The 20,302-nt window shown below is 35.8% G+C and overlaps 2 protein-coding genes across 2 annotated transcripts; one reads left to right on the forward strand and one right to left on the reverse strand.

Moving 5' to 3' along the window:
* Nucleotides 1-3,990: 3,990 nt before the first annotated feature.
* On the reverse strand, nucleotides 3,991-8,239 carry LOC112292449 (uncharacterized). The gene is made up of 4 exons (XM_024540949.3): nucleotides 7,672-8,239; nucleotides 7,089-7,440; nucleotides 5,632-6,826; nucleotides 3,991-5,516 (listed from the first exon to the last, which is right to left on the reverse strand). Exons 1-4 carry the CDS (start codon nucleotides 8,020-8,022, stop codon nucleotides 4,598-4,600), a joined length of 2,817 nt encoding a protein of 938 aa, XP_024396717.1. The 5' UTR covers nucleotides 8,023-8,239; the 3' UTR covers nucleotides 3,991-4,597.
* A 3,890-nt stretch (nucleotides 8,240-12,129) lies between these two features.
* Nucleotides 12,130-20,041, forward strand: LOC112292481 (vacuolar protein sorting-associated protein 41 homolog). The gene is made up of 19 exons (XM_024541017.3): nucleotides 12,130-12,825; nucleotides 12,964-13,233; nucleotides 13,419-13,589; nucleotides 13,731-13,979; nucleotides 14,154-14,286; nucleotides 14,481-14,571; nucleotides 14,786-14,888; nucleotides 15,238-15,341; nucleotides 15,690-15,783; nucleotides 16,041-16,196; nucleotides 16,515-16,577; nucleotides 16,834-16,899; nucleotides 17,187-17,387; nucleotides 17,546-17,623; nucleotides 17,773-17,892; nucleotides 18,085-18,165; nucleotides 18,462-18,547; nucleotides 18,726-18,807; nucleotides 18,905-20,041. The coding sequence occupies exons 1-19, from the start codon at nucleotides 12,538-12,540 to the stop codon at nucleotides 19,442-19,444; spliced, it is 2,976 nt and encodes a 991-aa protein (XP_024396785.1). The 5' UTR covers nucleotides 12,130-12,537; the 3' UTR covers nucleotides 19,445-20,041.
* The last annotated feature ends 261 nt before the right edge of the window (nucleotides 20,042-20,302 follow it).

Below are 20,302 nucleotides of genomic sequence, written 5' to 3' on the forward strand. Positions count from 1 at the left end.
TTTTTTTAATAATTGGTAAAAAATTCAAAAATAATTGTGTTCAAATTGCTACTTGTATTAATATTTAGAAATAAAACACATAAGAATTAGTTGTCCTCAAACCAATACATATATTAATATTTAAAAACAAAACACATATAAATATAAAAGTTACCTTTTTTAATATGATTTTAGATGTATTATTTCCTTATATTTATATATTCCTAATATTTGAATTTTAGAATAAATACTATTTTAATTACGAGTTTAGATCTATAAAACTTAATAATCAATACTAGATTTGCTAAATAAACATGTGTCAATGTTAATTAGATAAGCTTGCAAATAAACCATAGATTATGCATTGTGTTCCAAGATATTATTTGACCATTTTTTTATATTTATTTTGATTTCAAAATCAATTTGATATCCAATAAGTATTCAATAAATACAACAAAAAATTCTTAAAAAAACCTCTATATCTAAAAAAATTATGATGATACTTAGTCGAATTTCACACTATAAATCAAAAATGATCCTACACATATATTTGAAATTATTGCATCTATAAAGAGCAAAGTACTTATATTAAGAAAAAATAATAAAATCCATTGATAATTTCTAAAGTAATGATAAAAATATTTTTGTCTATCTAATAAATAAATAAATAAATAAATACTAGGATCTAAACTACAAACATCCTAATAGTATTGATTGAAAATCAATTTTTAATTTTTAATGCTACCAAATCCTAATCTTATCCAAATTACTAATTCCATTTCTGATACTAAATCCTATTAAATCCTACATCCTAAATTCTATTAAATCCTACATTCTAAAAGATTTTATAATCTTTGATCTTAAAATCTTTTTAAATTCTAAATCCTAAATCTTATCAAAGACTAAACATGTAATCCTATCAAATCCTAAATCCTAAATCCTTATAAATTTGAAGCAATACAAACAATTTCTAAGCATATGTAAAATTTTAATTAGTGAAATTAAATAGAGATGAAATTATATTTAATAAATTTAAATATTTTCACATCACTAGCTTTATAAGTCATATATAAACTTACAACTTACAAATTAAAAAAGAAATCAATAAATCTTAGAATGATGGATCTTTATTTTTAATTTTAAACTTTATGAAGAACTTCAATTATTAAATTATATAATTTAGCTATTAAATTCTATTTAAACTTCATATATAACTTCAATATAATATCTTACATTAGCATTTAATTTTTTTGCTTCATTCAACATTCAAAATGTCAAATATCTAAAAATTAGAAAATAGCCTCAATTTGTTTAATTCTTATATCTACTAATAAATAAATTTAAATTTTTTTCAATTTTATTATAAAAAATAATACAAAAATTATAGTAGTTTTTTTCTTATATATTAAAGTATTCACAAAAAAATTAATAAAAATCAAGTATAAAGTTTGATACATCTATCAAAAAATCACACTAATCTTTGGTACCTTCAAATTTACATTACTCAAAAAACAATAACTTCAATTGCCTCATTAAAAACCTTTTTTTATATTATAATTTTAAAAATCTTACATTCTTAGAATATTTTAAAAACACAATCTCTAATTTCACTTTCTAATCTCTAAACATATCTTCTTATTTAATACATGCCATTGTTTTTGTATCTTAAGATATGATTTTAACTCTATTTCATAAATAGCCAATTTCACAAGTATTTATTTAACAATTTTTTAAGTAAATTTTTAAAAAAATACATCTAATTTTGTCTAAAAAGGTAATTATATTGGTTTTCTACCTATTCTACCTTACTTTGATTTATTTATGATCTATTATAAAGATAGAAGTTTTTTTTAATATGAATAAAAATATAGTATATTGTCTTTTTTTTACAAAAATTGGCTTATTAAAATAATTCTTGATAAAATCAAATATAAATTGGTCATGTGCATCAAATTTAGTGGCAAGTTTTTGAAAATTTTACTTTTGAATTTTAAATTTTGTTTTATTTATGCTAAGATGAAGCATCAAAATCTATATAATCGAATGTTTAAGAAATTTTTAACAACAATTTGGTTACATAATGATCAAAAGTTGGTTCTAAAATAAACTTAAGAATTGATTCTTGAATATTCTCGATGGTTGATTTCAAAATAAATTCTATTACAAGAACAAAGAGGTTATGAATAACATAAATAATTGATTCTATCTAATTTTTACTCAATTTTTACCCATTTTTTTACCCAATTTTGTACATCATCCAATCAAAGCAAAGTATTAGTAATAACCTCTAATTCTTTAGCTAAGGTTTCTTACAATATTTTTTTGTTTAGGTTAGTTTTTTCTTATTTGTATTTTAGTTGAGGCATCTAACCCTTGTTATAATAGTAATGGAATTGTTAATACAAACAATGCCAACTACCTCATATGAAACTAGAAAATAATCATGTACTAAGTTAAAGGACATTCTTAAGATGGTTGTTATTAGAAAAAATACAAAAAAAATAACATAACTCAATGTATCAATAGTTACAAAATCAAGCATTATACAAGTAATGTCTTTTCCTATACAACAATCGAATTCAAGTACTCTTAATAAACATATACATAGGATTTGATAGATATCCATTATTTAAAAGTTATATATCAAATATACTATACAAAAATTGAATTTTTTTGACATGCACTTTTATTACAAATTCCAACAAAGAAACAAGAAGTCTTAGATAGAAGAAAAGAAGAAAAAAAAAAAAAAAAAAAAAAAACCAAAGATACTATCATTTGCTAGAATTTTTTATCAACATGCCACTTAAAAATAAGCTAATAATATCATATGATGCCATTGTTGTGTATTGTTGCCATTAATTGATTTTTTACAAGAATGATTATAAAAATCTAATCTCAAAAAGCAATAGGGATCCACCATATTTAAAAGATTGGTAGATCCAAATAAGAAATGTTTTATAAACTTATTCTTTTTTATTGGAAACACCTATTATTTGGCCAAACAAATGCATATATCTATTATTTTAGTTCCTTTAGCTTAAAATAAGTAACTAACAAGTTGCTTGTTTATTAGATGTTTTTAATAAGTAATAAGTGAAAAATACATTATTATAAATGTTGTATATAATATATCAATATAGTATTTTTTTTAATTATTTATTTGGCCAAATAATAGGTGTTTCCATTAAAAAAGAATAAGTTTATAAAACACTTCTTATAAAACTCAATAGTAGTTAATTAAAAATTAAAAACATATGTAAAAATATATATAAGAAACAATTATAAGAATATTTTAATTACAAGAATATTCTAATATTGACAAAACTTATTGGTATTTATATTGCATCATAGAACTCACATTTTATTTTCACCTTAGAAAAAAAGATTAAATGATATTAATTAAAGTGTTTTCCAACTATATGTGTAACACATATTTCTTTAGGAATTGTAAAGAAAAGTGGTACCAAATTGGAAACGACAAGGACCAAGATCAATAAGTTTTCCTCTAAATAGAACTTAGTTGTGAATGAAAGACCATGCTTAACCTTGAGCAAGTTAATTCATGCATTAGAAGGATAATGAATTCAGACTATATGCTTAGTTTCAGTTGTTACACAATTACATAACTCAGAAAAATGTTCAATTCATTCATGAGAGCACCACATGTGACAACGTTCTGTGGGTTCACAAGTGTGGAAGTTGAAGTAAAGAATTACTTAGCCTGGATGCTATGCTTGCACAATTCAGTCCATACATGTCAATGCCTTGTTCTGAATTTCACCATCCTGAGCTTCCAAGATATAGCTCATGTTACAACCTAATGTGATCAAATCAAACCTTGCCTAAATGCTCAAGAATACAAATTTGACGAAAAGATGTTTCGATGCTGAATACACAAGATCTCTAGATAGTGCATTGCAGTAAGTTCAAAAGAAACTTAAAAGCTCAAAAACTATATGTGTAGAATCATTTCATCTCAATCAAAGACCTACTCTTTGCTAAGGGAGGTCAAACTCAAAGACTTCGCATGAAATTGCAAAATGAATATTCAAGGCAAAGTATTCGGGATTCATAGAACTTGCCTCTTAGTAATGTCTTTAGAGCCCTTTCACATGATAACAAACCATACCTGCTGATAAAAGTTTCTATCCACACTGCATCTCCTCATATGGCTCATATCCTCCCTGACAGCCGCTTATCTTCAACACTTATAATACACATGATCGCTATTACACATACTGGTAAATATGGAGTTTATTGTACAATCCAAACCGACCTTGCAAAATGATTTCAAATACAGCCGCCACAACGTTTCAAAGCGGTGACAGAAACTATGTTTGCCTCAACGTCGCCCCTGCATTTCCTGTACAACACTGAATACCAACTCTCATGCGTACCACAGCAGCTACGACAGGCAAGGCAGGGAACAGCCAGCAGCAGAATGATAAACCCTCAGTGTGCTTTAAAATGGAGTCATCGACATAGTTGAATGCCAATTATCACCTCTACAGCATTTCCTGAATTCATTCAGCACGCACCATTTTGGGGTCCCGTCTTTCAAAAACGTGCACTACCTTGAAAGTTATTAGCGGGGCCAAAAGCTATAGGTCCAAGTCTAAGCTGCTTGAGTTGCGAGTTCTTTGTTCAAATCAACTGGCAAGGATGCCAAGTACGCTAATGAATAGGGCGACGTCGATTTTCCAAAGCTTAGACACCACTTCGGAAGATTCTCCAACATCTTTGCTACTTCAGGTGTTGTGAGATCAACATCTGTGCGCAACTTCAGAAGCTTCAGAACATTTTCGTCAGTATCATTCTCTGACCAATGAAGGGTGAGCAAGAAATTTCTGGGACCACTGGCATCTGTATTATATTGAATATGATGCCAACCATCGACTCCTAATGCCTTCGTGACCGGTACCAACGGATCTTGTGCAGATGAAGAATCTGTAAGAGCTTCTAGCTGAAACTCTGATATCTTGTTTGAATTTATCGCCAGAAACCAACGGGAGGCTTCTCCAGCATTCAGGCGTACAACTGTCACTCTTGGTGGATCCTTTTCATCATTGACCACCACTAAGGAAGGTCGGGCCTCCCACAAACTTTCATCCAGCGGGACGGGCTTGATACATCCATATTTCACCTTATAAGTTACAAAGTCAAGAGTACTGTTTTGATTACACAGAAGGTTTAAATCACCCGTATGTTTTGCTTCTTCGTCCAATCTGCCCATGGTTACAGAGGCCAGAGAGATAAATGATTTTGCAGCACTTTCAACATCTTTTGCATCAGTATCAATAACATGAACAACATTGATGCCTCGACCGACTTCTGCAGTAAAGGCAGGGAAAATGCTGAGAGTAACAGCTGTCAATGCTATTAATAGAACAGCTCCTAGTGCTCCGAGAACATATGGAAGCCCTCCTGAACGGTGAACATAGGGGAGCAAGTACACAAGTATCGAGACCGTAATTGCCGTACATAAACATGCTATCATTACGCTCCCCAGCCACACCGGCAAACCTCCAGGATTCCTGTTCGCAAATCAAATTTCTGTTAGCATATCACGGCGAGACCTTTCAGCCACTAAAAAGATTAAAAACAATATACTTTTCAGATAGCAACTTGGTTTGAATTCACTTATATTACCTGTCAAAGTTCACAAGCATGTTGGTAAGTGCAAGAGGGAAGTGGAAGAATGGAAAAGCCGTCAAGACGGTTGGAATGAGCACACCAATCCAAAACGTAAGATGTCGTAGTTGCCTCAATACTTGTCGAGATGAGAGGCGAACCTCAAGCAACCCATACGCCATAGTAGGGCCAATTACCCATGCAAGAGCTAAGTAGGAAGACCCTGCCTTTGCCCATGTTGCTACTCCAAGCAATAATAGCCACTGCATAATCGCCGCCTTGAACAACCATCTCTCTGCCTCCCAAAATACTGTTTGCGGAACTTTTTCAACAAGGCCTTCCACTGAAGCAACTTGGTCTGACTTTGACTGGGCCTTGTTTTCCTCTTCATCAACATGGCAAAGGTACCAAACAAGAAGCATATGACCAAAATGATGACCAATCAAAGCGCCAATGGTAGCCGGAACACAGTACAGTGGTATAACTAACCACGGGGACGCTAAGAATGGAACAGCCGAACTGGCTATAGATGGAATAAGAATTGCAACAACGAGAGCGAAACCTATGGCAAAGCACCATGTGAAGTAGATGGTCAATAAAGCTAAGCATGCGGCTACCAGGGAAGAAATCCCTGATAGAGAAATAGCACTAACTTGAAGTATTATAAGCTGAAAGATAATGGAGTGGTGCAGAAGCTTGGCAAAACCCTGAGAGTAAGTCACCATGTACCACCCCAATATATCCCAGTAAACAACGTCCATGTTGGAAAATCCTGTTGGATATGTCATATTACGGGATGCCAGCTCTGATGATGTAGCTACTTCACGTAAGAAAGGAAGCATATTGTCTCCAGAATGTTGTAGAGACCCTGGTCGCAAAAGCCCCAAGTTGTCGTTTTTGGTATGGTAAACAGCCGAATTTTCCATGTAAGCAAAATCAAGCCCTGTCAAGCCTGCAATTTCTCTAAAAATTTGGAAATCTGTGGCTGATTTCACCAAACCAGAGTGGAATATGTCTTGAGCTAGCATCATTGTGGCAGGCCACTTGGCTACCTTCGCATAGGTCTCAATAAGCCAAGCATCCGGACCACCTTGAAACAGCCAATGTTTACCACCAATGCCCGAAGCCTCCAAGTCTACTGCTGCACGGATCGTTCCTCTCCATGGATGCTGAGTCATGAAACTATGCGCACCAATCAAACCCTCTTCCTCACCTGCATGACTCAATATTGCTTAGTGAATACGTGTAACCCATAGATGAAACAAATACGATGAGGGGCCTCCAACTCCACAATTTATACATGCAGCAAGAGCTACTAAATCAAGATTTTATTATGAGGCACAGACAGCTCAGAGATCTGTACAAGTTGCAAAATCCACAATCTACGTTGATACTTAACAACCCTAGATAATCAAATGCAAAACGGTGAGACGCTGCGAAAAGTAAAAGGTTTTCGAAGCAAACATTCACTTAACCTGTATTGAAGAGAAATATGATGGAGTGTTTGAAGCCCTGGCCCCAATGGGATAACGCCCGCACCAATTCAAGCAGAACACCCACACATGAGCTGCAATCCCCAGCACCTGGTGCGGTGATAACAGTGTCGATGTGCGAAGAGATCAAAATTGCATTCTCCAGGGCACTGTCCTCATATTTAGGATGTAATCGAACGACAACGTGCTTCAGTCCAGAATAAACTAAACTCTTTCCCTTGAAAAGTCCTCCTGTAAGCTGTGTCGCTCCTGGTCTCGCATGAAAGTAATCTACCTCCACTTCGACCTCCGAATTCGCTGTATCGCGTACCTCCGTAACCTGGTCTATCACGTACTGCAAGAAAAAAAATCACGCCACACGGTTCTCGAAATAAGATACTAGAAAGAGCAACCTTGAAACTAACTCCCCCGTCTACATATCCTTCGATAACATCAGTCGCATGGAAAGGAGATTATTATTTGAACAAAATCAATTTTCGTGGATTGAAACGCTACTGAAAACAAACAAACAAACACACACACACACACACACACACACGCACACATGAAAGCTGTATCATCATACCTGAATAGCATGACCGAGAGCATCACTGCGAATAGGATGTGGTCCCAAAGAAGAAAGCGCTGCGACATGCCTGTAAGCTCTTTCCTCAGAAAAGCCTCTAACCCCAGCAGCCTTCTCAGACAATGGAGAAGGTAATATCTCCGTCTGGTAGCGAAAAATGAGCCACGTCGCAAACAGGAGTGTCACAAGCATAGACATCCAATCTGCAGCTGCCTTCCCCCTGCTCACCTTCTTGCCATGCTGCGATGCTCTGGACCCTCGCACAATCTCTTCCGACGACTCATCCGGCGCCGAGGCCTGCGATGGTGCAGAGATTGGCCTCTTAGGTCGTCGTGACACGGCTCCCGCCATAGCTGATGCCAACAAACTTCGCAGTCAACGCTAATTCCTCGCAATCTACCAATCAATCCAGCTAACAAGTAGCGGTGAACCCCACAAACCTCATCGAGAGAGATCCAACATCCCAACCACAAAAATGGCAAATTAACCAAAGGGGGCCCAAGTCTCACGCTGCAACGCTGCAAGCAATTCCTGAAGTGCACGTGAAGTGCAGCGCAGGGTCCGTCCCATTGAGAGGGAGTGAGGGAGGGGGCGACGAAGACCCTGCGAAGTGGACTCGACTTGGCGTCCACGTCTGCATGCTTGCGTGGACAGTGTGTCCTTCTTCGGCTGAGCTGGCAGCTGTGCAATTGTGAGAAATCTTCCACCGTTCTCACGTTCTTCTCATCCGCTCTTCTGTTCACAATTTGTGGGTTTCTTTTTTTACCTTTCCTTTTATGATACAAAAATGGCATATCTCTTGTATAAAACAGCTTATGGGGATAAATTAATGGGGTAAATCAAAGGAGACAAAAACCATTTCTGATTGGCTACATATCTCATTGTTTCTATCAAAAGTGAAGCAATAATTTAACTTTCTATCATATTATTTCTCTTTCGTTTTCTTTTTAACACAAAATGGGATATATTTTATGGTCTGGATTAATGAATGTTATAATGTACATCTTATTTTAGTCCCTTTCATCCTACTGCCATGGCATGACTAAGAACAATACACTTTGACATATATTATTATTGTGTAGACAATTTAGATTTTAAAATTGGTTTGCAATGCATAATTAGATTACAAAAATTATTCATCTTTTTAAGAATTCTCCCACGATTTGCCCCACCTTTTTGAGAAGCCTTTAGTTTTCTATTTGTTTCATATTTTCATGTAAGTATTTTTTAAATTTAATCATGCCATGTTTGATGGCATTATTTCATATTTGTTTTTATATGTGTTTATTATCTCAAACTTTGTCTTTAAAAATAATTGCATCTCTTTAAATCTAAATTTTCTATAATCATATTTTATACAAATAAACTATATAAAGTGTAGAAAATTAAATTTAAGAGATTATTTGGTAGCAAAAAAATATATATATTCTATTGTATAGGATTTGCAAGGATCCTAGCCTCTTAGACTTGAGACCAATTTATACATGATTTTTATACTTTATATTTTTTAAATGCAAAAAAAAAAAAAAAAAAAAAAAAAAAACTATCAATATTTTGACTTATGAAATTTTTGAAAATAATCCATTAGGCTCTATCGTTCATAAGTGAGTTTACATTCTTGATTAATTGTACAAAATTTAGTGCAATAAGTATACAAATACCATCAACTTTTGTTCTATTGGAATCTAAAATATAATGAATTGATGCTTGTAAAATACAAAATCTAACTTTTAGCCAAAGAAATCATCTAAAATCTTAGACTCTCTTATATAGAGTTTGTAAATATAATATTATGTATGCAATTATGTAATAAGAGGGTTTTGCTATAGTCAATCAATAGCTACACATTATAGGATAAAAATTTCAATTTTTCTTCTTGCTAATATTTTCTTCATGTCCATTCTTCTTTCTAGTCTTAGAAAAGCTAGTATTCGCTAATCTTCATCTTTGGAATTAGAAGAGTTATTAATCTTGTTCTTATGATTATAATTAAGAGATAGAATAGCATTTACATCAATATGGTATAATCTAGCTATATTTAATCAAACATAGGAAATTTTAAATTTTCTTATTTTTAAAGAAATTTTGATTCAAAACCAAGTTATTGAATTTAGTGATAGTTCAAAGACTATATATATATATATATATATATATATATATAATTTGATATTTTTTTAATAAAAAAATGACATCATTATTTTATCATAGTTTTCTTTCAAAAAAATTATCATAAAAAATTCATTTATTTATGAACAATTATAGTTATATTTTTGGTTTTAATGACTTCTAACATTATGAGTTATGTTTTATTTATAAAATAATATGCTAAACTAAACCATTGATGTATGATAATAAATAATATAATTACAAATTATAATCTATAGAATGCAACAAATACTTACACAAACATCTATTATTGATACTCCACATATATTTATTTATTAAAATAATTATTATTATTAAATAAAAATAATACCAAAATGATTACTAAAAATAATTAATAGTAAATCAAATATGTAAAAATAAAACAAAAAATATCACGAATCTTATTTTTTGGGATTTTATAGTTTTTTTTATATTTCTATGATATATATATATATATATATATATATTTATATTTATATAGCTTTAAAATAATAAGTATTTATAGATTTATGTTTCACTAATTTCTTAAATATATTACAATAGATATTTTGTATTATTTAATTTTTTTATCAAAATTATTGCAAGATAATGAAATAAAAAAATGATTGTTTAGTGTGTGTATATTCATATGTAGAGTCAAAAGAAACATAAACACATATAAATACTTATCTTATGAATTTGTTACCGACAAAATTATAAAATAAAACTTCTATATATGCACATTTAAATATTTTCTTGAAAAAATGTTGATGTAATTTAATTTTATGCATTACAATTTGTCTATGCATTTTAATTTACTTTTAAAAATACAGTTCATCAGTGCTTTAAATTAAAAATTTAAGAAAATCAGTACATTGTTAGTAACAGTGTTTTAAATTCATGTTTTAAGAACAGTTTATATCATATTCTTTGAAATTCATTCCCTTTCAAAGAGATTAACATCCTTCAAAATGTCTTTTATTATTAATTTTTTCATATTATTAAAAAAATTAAGATAGTGAAACAAGTAGCGAGACATAGCATTATTTGGTGATGGAAAAATTAAACTAACGATGTATACTTTTAAAAAATGATGGTAATTTAATTTTTATGAATGCAGAACTTTGTTCAAGCAAGGTTTGATTGATTTACACATTGAGTATTTTACTTACATTTTTTTGAAGAATAAAATCTAGAAAATTGTGACGAAACAATAACTATTTGAATGCATGGATTGATTGAATTTTTCTTAAGAATTATAATGTAACCAATATAAATGTTAGGAGTAGTCAACAGATTTTTTTTTGTATTGACAAGATAGCAAGATATTTGTAATATATATATATATATATATATAGATGTTGTGTAGAAAACAAAGTGTGTCAAAGGTCATGAAATGTTATGATTATAAGCAAATCATGTTTATTAAAATAAATTTATAATTTATACTGTTATTATTCACCAATCTATTTTTCTTTTATATTTACCATCAAATACGTATGTATGTATGTATGTATGTATTATTTAAAAAATGAAAAAAATGAAAGAAAACACACAAGACAAATGATAAACCTTTTGGACTTTAGTTTATTCCACCAGTATACAATTAAAAGTTAATTGCCTACATGTAAATAAATAAATTAATACATTACATTTGAATTTTCTCTGCTTGGTAATTATACGTGGTATGAAAATCCTATTTTGAAGCTGTCTTAAAAATTAAAAAAATCATAAGTATAAAGAAGTTTGCAAGATTATCATCTCAAATAACGGTGAGCATACATGATATAATTTAGCCGTGCTATTATTAACTAATATCATACTATCCGTGTTTTAATATTTAGCTCTCATGCCTCGATCATCCTAGCTAAGAATGCAACAAAAAGAATTTCGATTAAAACATTCTAGATTTATAATCCCAACTTGAGACAATAGCTCCAAGCTGTAATTTCCTCCAGTCCTACTGCTCAGAAATTATTGAAAAGTTCTAAGTGGCTAATTCGTTTAGTTATCTTCACTAGAGAAGAGGAGAAGAAAAGATTGTACACACACATACACTGATACTATCACTGCAACAATTAACCTCTCTCAACGTGTTCAAATATGAATTTAATTTGCAAGTCTATGAACCAAAGAAAAAGTGGATGCTGAGAAAGTTAAAGTAATGGGGGGGAGGGAAAGTGAAAGGAAGTGGGGCCGAAAGAGAAGGGAGAGTGCCATGTAGCGGGAGTGGCAGCCTGGCTGGCCATGGCGGACAACACACATCTCATACCCCGTTTCACACCTGGTTTAGAGTTTTCCCCCTTCGGGACATTCTGGCTGCTTTCCTCCCGTCTCGCCCTCTAATCTCGTGTTTCGTTTGAATGCTTACTCTCTCTTGTAGCGACATCCTCTGCTTTATCCCGTTCCTTCAATTTCCTGCTCAACCAAACAAATCTCTCCTGCAATGTCTCTGGCAGAAATCCCTTTGCATTGATCTCACGACTCTCGAGAGTGAGCTGCGGAACACCTTTTTGTGAGATTGAGGTTTAGGTTGTGAATTTCAAGCACGGGCGTTTCATTGATGTAGAGAAATCTGAGTTTGTATGGCCTACGGTGGGAACTCATGTTTTGATTGAGGTGTCCAGTTGCGATAGTGTTCGAGGTTTTTAATTAGTGCGTAGGGATGAGAAGAGGCCGAGCGGGTTGGAATTGAATTTGAGGTTGTGGAGGATTGGGAGGAGCGGGTTTGAGAGAGAGGCGATGGCGGTGTCCAGTAAAATCGAGGCGTCGCTCCTGCCTACCAGGCCAAGCCCTGTGCAGGATGGAGGGGAGGGGGACGACGAGCTTGGTGACGACGATTCCAGGGACGATGACGATGAGGGAGAGGGAGAAGAGGAGGAACCCCGGCTCAAGTATCAGCGGCTGGGAGGGAGTTTGCCATCGCTGCTTTCGTCGGATGCCGCAGCATGCCTCACTGTCGGAGAACGGATGATCGCTCTTGGAACGCATGATGGCACTGTGCATTTGTTGGATTTTCAGGGCAACCAGGTTTAAAATTCGCCCCTGTCTTTGTATGCTTACTTGCTCTTCAGAGATTCTTTATTTGTTTCATCACAGTTTTCGAACAGCTTGCTTGAAGAGTTTCGGTTCTGGTGAAAGCACTAAGTGCAGACTGTCGCTTTACAGATAAGAGAATTTCGAGTGCACACAGCGACAGTGAATGAGGTGAGTTTTGACTCAGATGGAGAATATGTTGGGAGCTGCTCCGACGACGGTACTGTCGTCATCAGCAGTCTGTATTCGGATGAAAGAGAAAAGTTTGAGTATCATCGGCCTGTGAAGGCCATTGCACTAGATCCAGAATATGCTCGTAAAAGCTCGAAGCAATTTGCTTTAGGAGGACTTGCTGGACAGCTCCTCTTTCTCAGCAAAGGCTGGCTAGGCTACAGGGAGCAGGTACAACATCAATGTCACTTCGAGATTTCACACTTCACTGCCTTTCTCTCTGTAGTGATAAAGATCATATGCACCATAGTTTTTCAATACTTTCTTACAATCAAGTAGTGTAGTGTCATCAGCATTGCATTTGGCGACGGAAGGCAAAAGAAATAGAATGGTGATGTATGCATTGTATGTGCTAGATCCTGCACTCAGGTGAAGGGACTGTGCATGTTATCAAGTGGCGGACAAGTCTCATTGCCTGGACCAATGATGCTGGCGTAAAAGTATATGACACAGCCTCACATCAGCGTATAACCTTCATAGAGCGATCGCCGCGTGCCAATCTCTCACGTCCTACTCTTGTTTGGCAGGTCATTTTTCAGCACGTTTCACTTGCAGTGAATAAGATTAATCTTTTTTCATCAATGGATTGCACTAACCAAGCATTTGCTGACCTCATCATTTCTACCAATCTTTCATATCAATTTGTATTACTCTTCTTTCTCTTGCAGGATGATACAGTGCTACTTATAGGTTGGGCTGATTGCATCAAGATTGCAGTCGTCAGAACTCGAGGCTGGGATGGCTTGGCAGGAACCTTAGGCCCAGGTACAAAGTATGTCGAAATACGGACAACTTTGCAAACAGACTATTACGTGTCGGGACTTGCACCATTTGGAGATCAACTCGTGGTTCTTGCTTACCTCCCAGATAAAGAGGATAATGAAGCTGAGCCCCTATCGACGGCATTTCCATCCCAGGTATTGGAATCTCAGCGATTCTTTAGGTTTTCTGGATAGATTTGTAAGTGTTCTGTTTTCGAGTGGAATACTGCTCCTTCGAGACATATTGATTGGTCCATTCTCAATATCGCTCGTACACATTGATTTTGGAAATGTTCTCTTATCTTCTATCACTTCTGTTGTATATTGCAGGGACATGCACAACGGCCAGAAGTACGGATAGTAACAAGGCAGAATGAGGAGTTGGCGACGGATGCACTTTCTATTCATGGCTATGAGCATTACAAAGCTAAAGACTACGTCCTTGCTCATGCTCCTTTTATTGGTGCGTTTGTCTCACAACTTTTCCAGGATGATTGTGCCAAAGTAGTAACTGTGAGGCTGGAGCTGTGTGAGTACGATTTAGGATGTATTTTATTTTGATTTACTCATGTTGTATCAGTCAATTCCTTTGGATTGATGATGAAGATCTGATTATGGAATGCTGAGCATCTGATTGTGCATGTATCCTGATTTCAGTGAGTGGTGGAGCGGCAGGCCAGTGGGCAGCTGGTGACGAGTCACTATACTATATCGTGTCTCCAAAAGACGTCGTACTTGCGAGGCCCAGGTTTGTGTGACGCACTGTGATGGTTTTCGGTGCTAGAATGCACAGGGTTTCCGAAACGTGTGGTATGTGGTTATCATCCTACGGGTTCTCGAAGAGATATTGGCGTAGCTGATACTGTTCCTCTGATGATACAATTGTTAGAGATTAGTCTTGAAGTCCTAAGATGTTGAGGCGAGGAGTGGACAATTGGCTCTAAAACAAACGCGACCTACAGGGATGCAGATGATCATGTGAAGTGGCTACTTCAACATGGCTATTACGAGAAGGCTTTGGCTGCTGTAGAGGAAGGGAATGCGAAAGCGGAGCTGTTGGAGGAGGTATACAATGTTCTCCAGTGTTTGATGATGCTGGGTGCTGACCAATTTGTAAACGATGAATTCTTATGTTTCAAACTTTGTGAATGTTCTTCTGCTGTTGTCTTAATATTTTGCATCACACTGTTCATGCATGAATAGCTCGTGATCTTGTCTTTAGCGTATGTTTCCTGAATCGCTGTTGAATGAGAGTAATCTATGTGATGAGTCTTAGATGTCAACTGTTGTTAGCTAGAGTGGTTCATTTTCAACTCATTTTACAGTGACTTTCGTGTATGTAGAGTTTAGGACTGTTCTTTGTACGAGGAGTAAAACACCGCTTTTTATGCTGTTTAGTGGGAACTTGTGTCAGGTGGGCTCTAGATACCTCGACCATCTACTCCTGGAACGCCAGTACGATAAAGCTGCAGAGCTTTGTCCTAAACTACTGCGAGGCTCTGCATCCGCCTGGGAGAGGTTAGTATAGCTTGCTATCGTCCAGGTCTGACGCATACTAAGTGCAATTTATCAGGGTTCTCTTACAGGCTGATCAATTTGTAATAACTATTTAGCACTCCTACCATTATTTCTGTTCAATCAACCGAGGAGTTAATTTTGTTCTGTGTGATCTATTATCTCTTGAGTCTCACATGCCATTGAGAAAGATAGGGATCTAGTCAGATTCAACGTTTTTTAAATTCATCCGAAAGTAGTGTGCCTAGGTATCTATGTTCGTTCTGATGAGCGCTGTAACTGGGACTAGTAGTGTCTTCGTTTCTACTACATATTAGTTACTAAGGCGTCACGTTGAGCTTGTGAAAATAGGTGGGTTTTTCATTTTGCACACTTGCGGCAGTTGCCTAGTTTGGCTCCTTATATACCAACATCCAATCCACAGCTTCGGGACACGGTGTATGAGGTTTGCATTTTCTTCAGCTCACCACCCACTTGTCTCAAGCATGTCTGCTGATGATCTTGACAATATAGCACTTCATCTTTAATATACTGTGTTGGTCTAGCATTGGCAATGACTTAGAAGTGTTGTACTTTTATGGCTTTGCAAAAAAGTGCACTTCATGTCCTTTTGCTAAAGTTTTCAGTGCTTTGAATATGTTAGTTTACAAAAGCTAGTCAGTTGTCCTTATACTTATAATGCTTTTTATGATATTTCTGTAGTTGGTGCTGAATTCACTAGTCACCAACCCAGCATATCACGACCACTTGCTCACCACAATCAAAACATGGCCGTCTACTATATTTTCCGTTCCAACTATAATTGCGCCTGTTCAACTACAAATCAGCACTGGCTCAAAGTCACTGACTTTGAAAGAGGTGATTGCTTAGTGCTCGTATTGTGCATCTTTATTGGCACTTTTATTGCTTAATAGATATCTAAATGCTGTTAGAATACGCAGAAATCATAGGTCCCATGAAGTGTACCCTCATGCTGGCATTGGAATGTGGTGCAATTCATACTGATGCATACCAGAAAAGTAATTCAGAATAGCCTCGTCATGTACTGTGACCCAAAGTTGTCAACTGATCATGTAGTGCGGTTCTTTTAGTGTCGATGTGATTTATTCTTATTTTTGTTTCAAAGGTGTTCTTACTTTATGTTTCCTTGTGATTTATCTGGTCTGCTATTTACAGGTTTTGGCTGAGCTTTATGTGCTTGAGAAGCAGTATGCCAAAGCTCTGGCCATCTATGTAGAGGTACATGCTATGATTTTAGTTTTGTGTTCAAACACATGTCCATTTTGTGTATGCTACTGTTTGACTTCTGTGTGTGTTTTTTTTTTTTTTTTTTTTTTTTTTTTTTTTTTTTTTTTTTTTTTTTTTTTTTTTTTTTTTTTTGTCGAGTTGTATCACATCTGAATTTTAAAATTTAGTCTTCATTTTCATCTGATGTCCTCGTATGGCTGTATTAATTGTTTGTTAACTACTGACTGCTTGCTGTTGGTCGATGCAGCTGCAAAAGCCCTTTGTGTTTGAGTTCATTGAGCAGCACAATCTACTTAGTTCCATACATGATAAGGTACGCTACTTGTAACTCTTTTTCGTATGCCTAGAGTGCCGGTTTGCAGGGCTACATGATTGATCCAACCATGATACACTTTTGATATTACAGCTTTCGTTATTCTTCACTCTGCGATTTGCCCGCCTTCAAGGTGCTCTGTATTTTATTTTTGCTTTTGGGTGCATTTGTCTAAACTGGTCCACCATGAGAGGTTTGTAGTTTTTAAACGTGATTTAATCATGTCAAGGAACTGGGAAGGAGTTTATGTAGATCCTGTGTCTTATGAATTCATTAAAATGCTGCAGGTGGTTCCTTTAATGGAACTGAACGGAAAGCGAGCAGTCCAAATGTTGATCAACCAGAGTGATAGTATCGATGCTACTGAGGTTGTGTCTCAGCTTCAGAAAGAGGATGTAAAGGACAAATTGAGGGAATATCTGCACCTGTATCTTCACAGCTTGTTTGAGAAAGACCCAACTGCAGCCAAAGAGTACCATGGTTTACAGGTTCTTGCCATTTCACTTGCACGGACATGCCGTACAGTGTCTAGGTTTACTGTCTTCTTTAAGCAATCGATCCCGCTGAATGAAGCACTGCTAACCCCTGTTCACAGTGACCATCAAGATTTCCTTGTTGAATTTCTTACGCCTTATGTTTTTTGCAGGTTGAACTATATGCAGATTATGAACCGCGATTGTTACTTCCATTTTTGCGAAGCAGCCATTATTATAGTCTTGACAAGGTAGCCTGTTTGAGGGATGCACATATATTTGTCACAATTTTTATTTTTTTTTATCATTCTGTCATCACGTAGCTTTGGAGGAGTATGCTTTCCAGCTGAGTGTTTTAGTTATATTGCCTTCATTTTTATCTTTACATTTTTGATTGCAGGCATATGAAGTCTGTACCAAAAGGGGCTTAACCAGAGAAAGAGTTTTCATTCTTGGACGAATGGGCAACAGTCGGGAAGCATTGGGTCTGATAATAAACGAACTGAAGGACATACAGCAGGTATTTTGTGTCTGACATGCGCAGTGGAAAAAAAAATTGTCTTAATCAATACCTTGTTTGGCCAGTCATCTCAACAACAATCATCGTAAGCGTTTGGAAATTGGTTTGTAAGTGGATTGTTCCTTGAGTTTGGGGTTAACCCTGCTGAAAATTTATAATACTGCTCTGATCCTGCAACTGTCTGTCGCACAGGCTGTAAGCTTCGTTCAGTCTCAAGCCGATGACGAGTTGTGGGAGGAGCTTATTACTCAAAGCATGCACATTCCTGACATGGTTCTATAGCCTTTTCTCTCTTTTCGTTTATTGTCCTTTCTTTTCTTTTTTGGATTTGTCTTCAGAATCCGATTTTTGGCACCACCATTACCGTTGTCTTCATGTCATGCCTTAGAAAACGACTCTTTTTTCTTAACTACAGTATGGAGTGGAGATGGAGAATATTTTTCTTTTAGGAGATTATTTGTAAGTAAATAATTCCGAGTATCAAGGCTCCTTATTAGACTCAACATCATCATGTGCAGAGTCGATCTTTCTTTTCTCTTTCCGTTCAAAGAAATGTGATCTTGTGGCAGGTGGGTTCATTGCTTGAGCACACAGTGGGCCACATCGATCCTCTGCATCTTGTGAATAGGGTTCCAGCTGGAATGTCCATTCCTCGGTTTGTGCTAGCCTTCATCCTTGTTTTAACTTCCAATGTATTTGTACTTAGTCATTTAATAAGTATGATGTGAAATTGATATTCCCAAGTATAGGCTCCTAAAGCTTCTTGACCTTATTTGACCTTACCTTTTGCAATTCTGATTTAAATTTCAAGGTTAACTCGTGAACTTTTGTAGATTGCGTGATCGGCTTGTGAAAATCATCGCCGACTACAGAACCGAAACTTCGCTTCGTGCAGGCTGCAACGACATTTTGAAGGTTTGTTATTATCCTTTCTCTTCTTCTCAGTCTCTGCGTCTGTTTAATCAGTTTCGTGATGGCCGATTCTCATCCAACTACTATTTCATGGAAACAGGCAGATTGTGTCGACTTGCTCGTGCGATACTATGATGAGGCCCGTCACGCTGTCCGAGTTGGTGGTTCAGAATACGACATGGAGAAGCCTGATGAGTCTGATTCTAACGGAGGAGAGATTGTGAAAGTCAGTGCTGCAAGTTTGAGTAGAACAAACAAGGCTGGTGGTAAGGGTGGCCGGATGCCCACTAATTATGGAGGCAGTGGACGTTGTTGCATTTGTTTCGATCCCGTGGCACTTCAAAACGTGGCTGTTGTGGCCTTCTTCTGCACTCACGCTTATCACGAAACCTGTCTGAATGACACTTCGGGGATTCTACCTTCAGATGAATCCGAAGGTTTGCGACGGTCAGGATCCAATATGAACGACTCTGCTTATGGATTAGAATACAATAGTTCACCTGATCCAGCTCCCATGCGATGTATCCTGTGTACCACTGCTGCGTCTGCGAAGGGAAAGGTGGAGGTCAACGGGTATGGGAGAACAATGTCCTCCTTCGACCGAAATGGATCCACTTGGGGTGCTGTGAAAGTCAGATAGCAGGATTTTTCTGAGGAAAGTCATCTCAGCGCTGTGCGGCATGAACCTGGATTTCTCTTATGCCCGTATCGAGATTGATCAAATCACTATCCTCCATCCTCAAAAGAACAGGTACCTGGAGCGGTGATAGCCTTCCTTTGTCTTACTCTTTCGACGAGTATTTCCTTATGTCCAAGTGAAGCGGGCTGCTGCGTCTGTGATTTTTGGATGCGATTTGTCCGAGTATGTTATTGTGCTTGGACATTGATTTCCTTCCAATCTTCCTACTCTTTGTATGTGACCCAGATAGAGGAAGATCAGAAATCTTCTTGGTTTTTGACTCCATCTGCTTCAATGACATAGGACAGTCGATAAGAATCTTCGACACTGAATGAGGGCTTAACCTTGGGACAAACAGCAGTGTTAGGCTAGCGATAAACCAGGTCCGCTAGATTGACCTTTCTTTAGCTTTTAGGTGGTCATAACTGTCATATGATAGATTTTTGCCACAAAACTGATTTGTGTCCTTGTCTAGTCTGTAGACAACAGAGATTTAAAGGATTTTGAGGTACATGTGATAATGTGTTGTTAATATAAACCAAAGGTATTATAGTATTATTCTGGGACACCTCGAGAAGTCTGGTATTCAATCATACTAGGAATTCTTGAGGTCATTGTAGGTGGTGTTTTGCCTGGCCCTACATCTATCCATGTGAAGGTTCAACTCATTGTTTACTCTTGATTGATTCTGATGTATCTCTCAATTCTTTAACCTTTTTCCCCTCAAAACACCAGTATTTGTTTATAGCAACTTGGTACCTCTGATGAGTAAAGCGTTGAACGGACTAACTAATTTCTTCAGATGTCAAACTTTCTTTC

Source organism: Physcomitrium patens, chromosome 15 (genome assembly GCF_059467195.1).
Source record: "Physcomitrium patens ecotype Gransden chromosome 15, ASM5946719v1, whole genome shotgun sequence".
Taxonomy (NCBI): Eukaryota; Viridiplantae; Streptophyta; class Bryopsida; order Funariales; family Funariaceae; genus Physcomitrium; species Physcomitrium patens.

Excerpts from the sequence above, each read along its gene's own strand:
- LOC112292481 (XM_024541017.3), top strand. The coding sequence starts at position 12,538 with ATGGCGGTGTCCAGTAAAATCGAGGCGTCGCTCCTGCCTACCAGGCCA. Across the intron at positions 14,287-14,480 it reads TGCTCATGCTCCTTTTATTG|TGAGTGGTGGAGCGGCAGGC; the intron begins GTGCGTTTGTCT and ends TCCTGATTTCAG. Across the intron at positions 16,900-17,186 it reads TTAGTTCCATACATGATAAG|GTGGTTCCTTTAATGGAACT; the intron begins GTACGCTACTTG and ends AAAATGCTGCAG.
- LOC112292449 (XM_024540949.3), bottom strand. The coding sequence starts at position 8,022 with ATGGCGGGAGCCGTGTCACGACGACCTAAGAGGCCAATCTCTGCACCA. Across the intron at positions 6,827-7,088 it reads CATATTTCTCTTCAATACAG|GTGAGGAAGAGGGTTTGATT; the intron begins GTTAAGTGAATG and ends TGAGTCATGCAG. Across the intron at positions 5,517-5,631 it reads ATGCTTGTGAACTTTGACAG|GAATCCTGGAGGTTTGCCGG; the intron begins GTAATATAAGTG and ends ATTTGCGAACAG.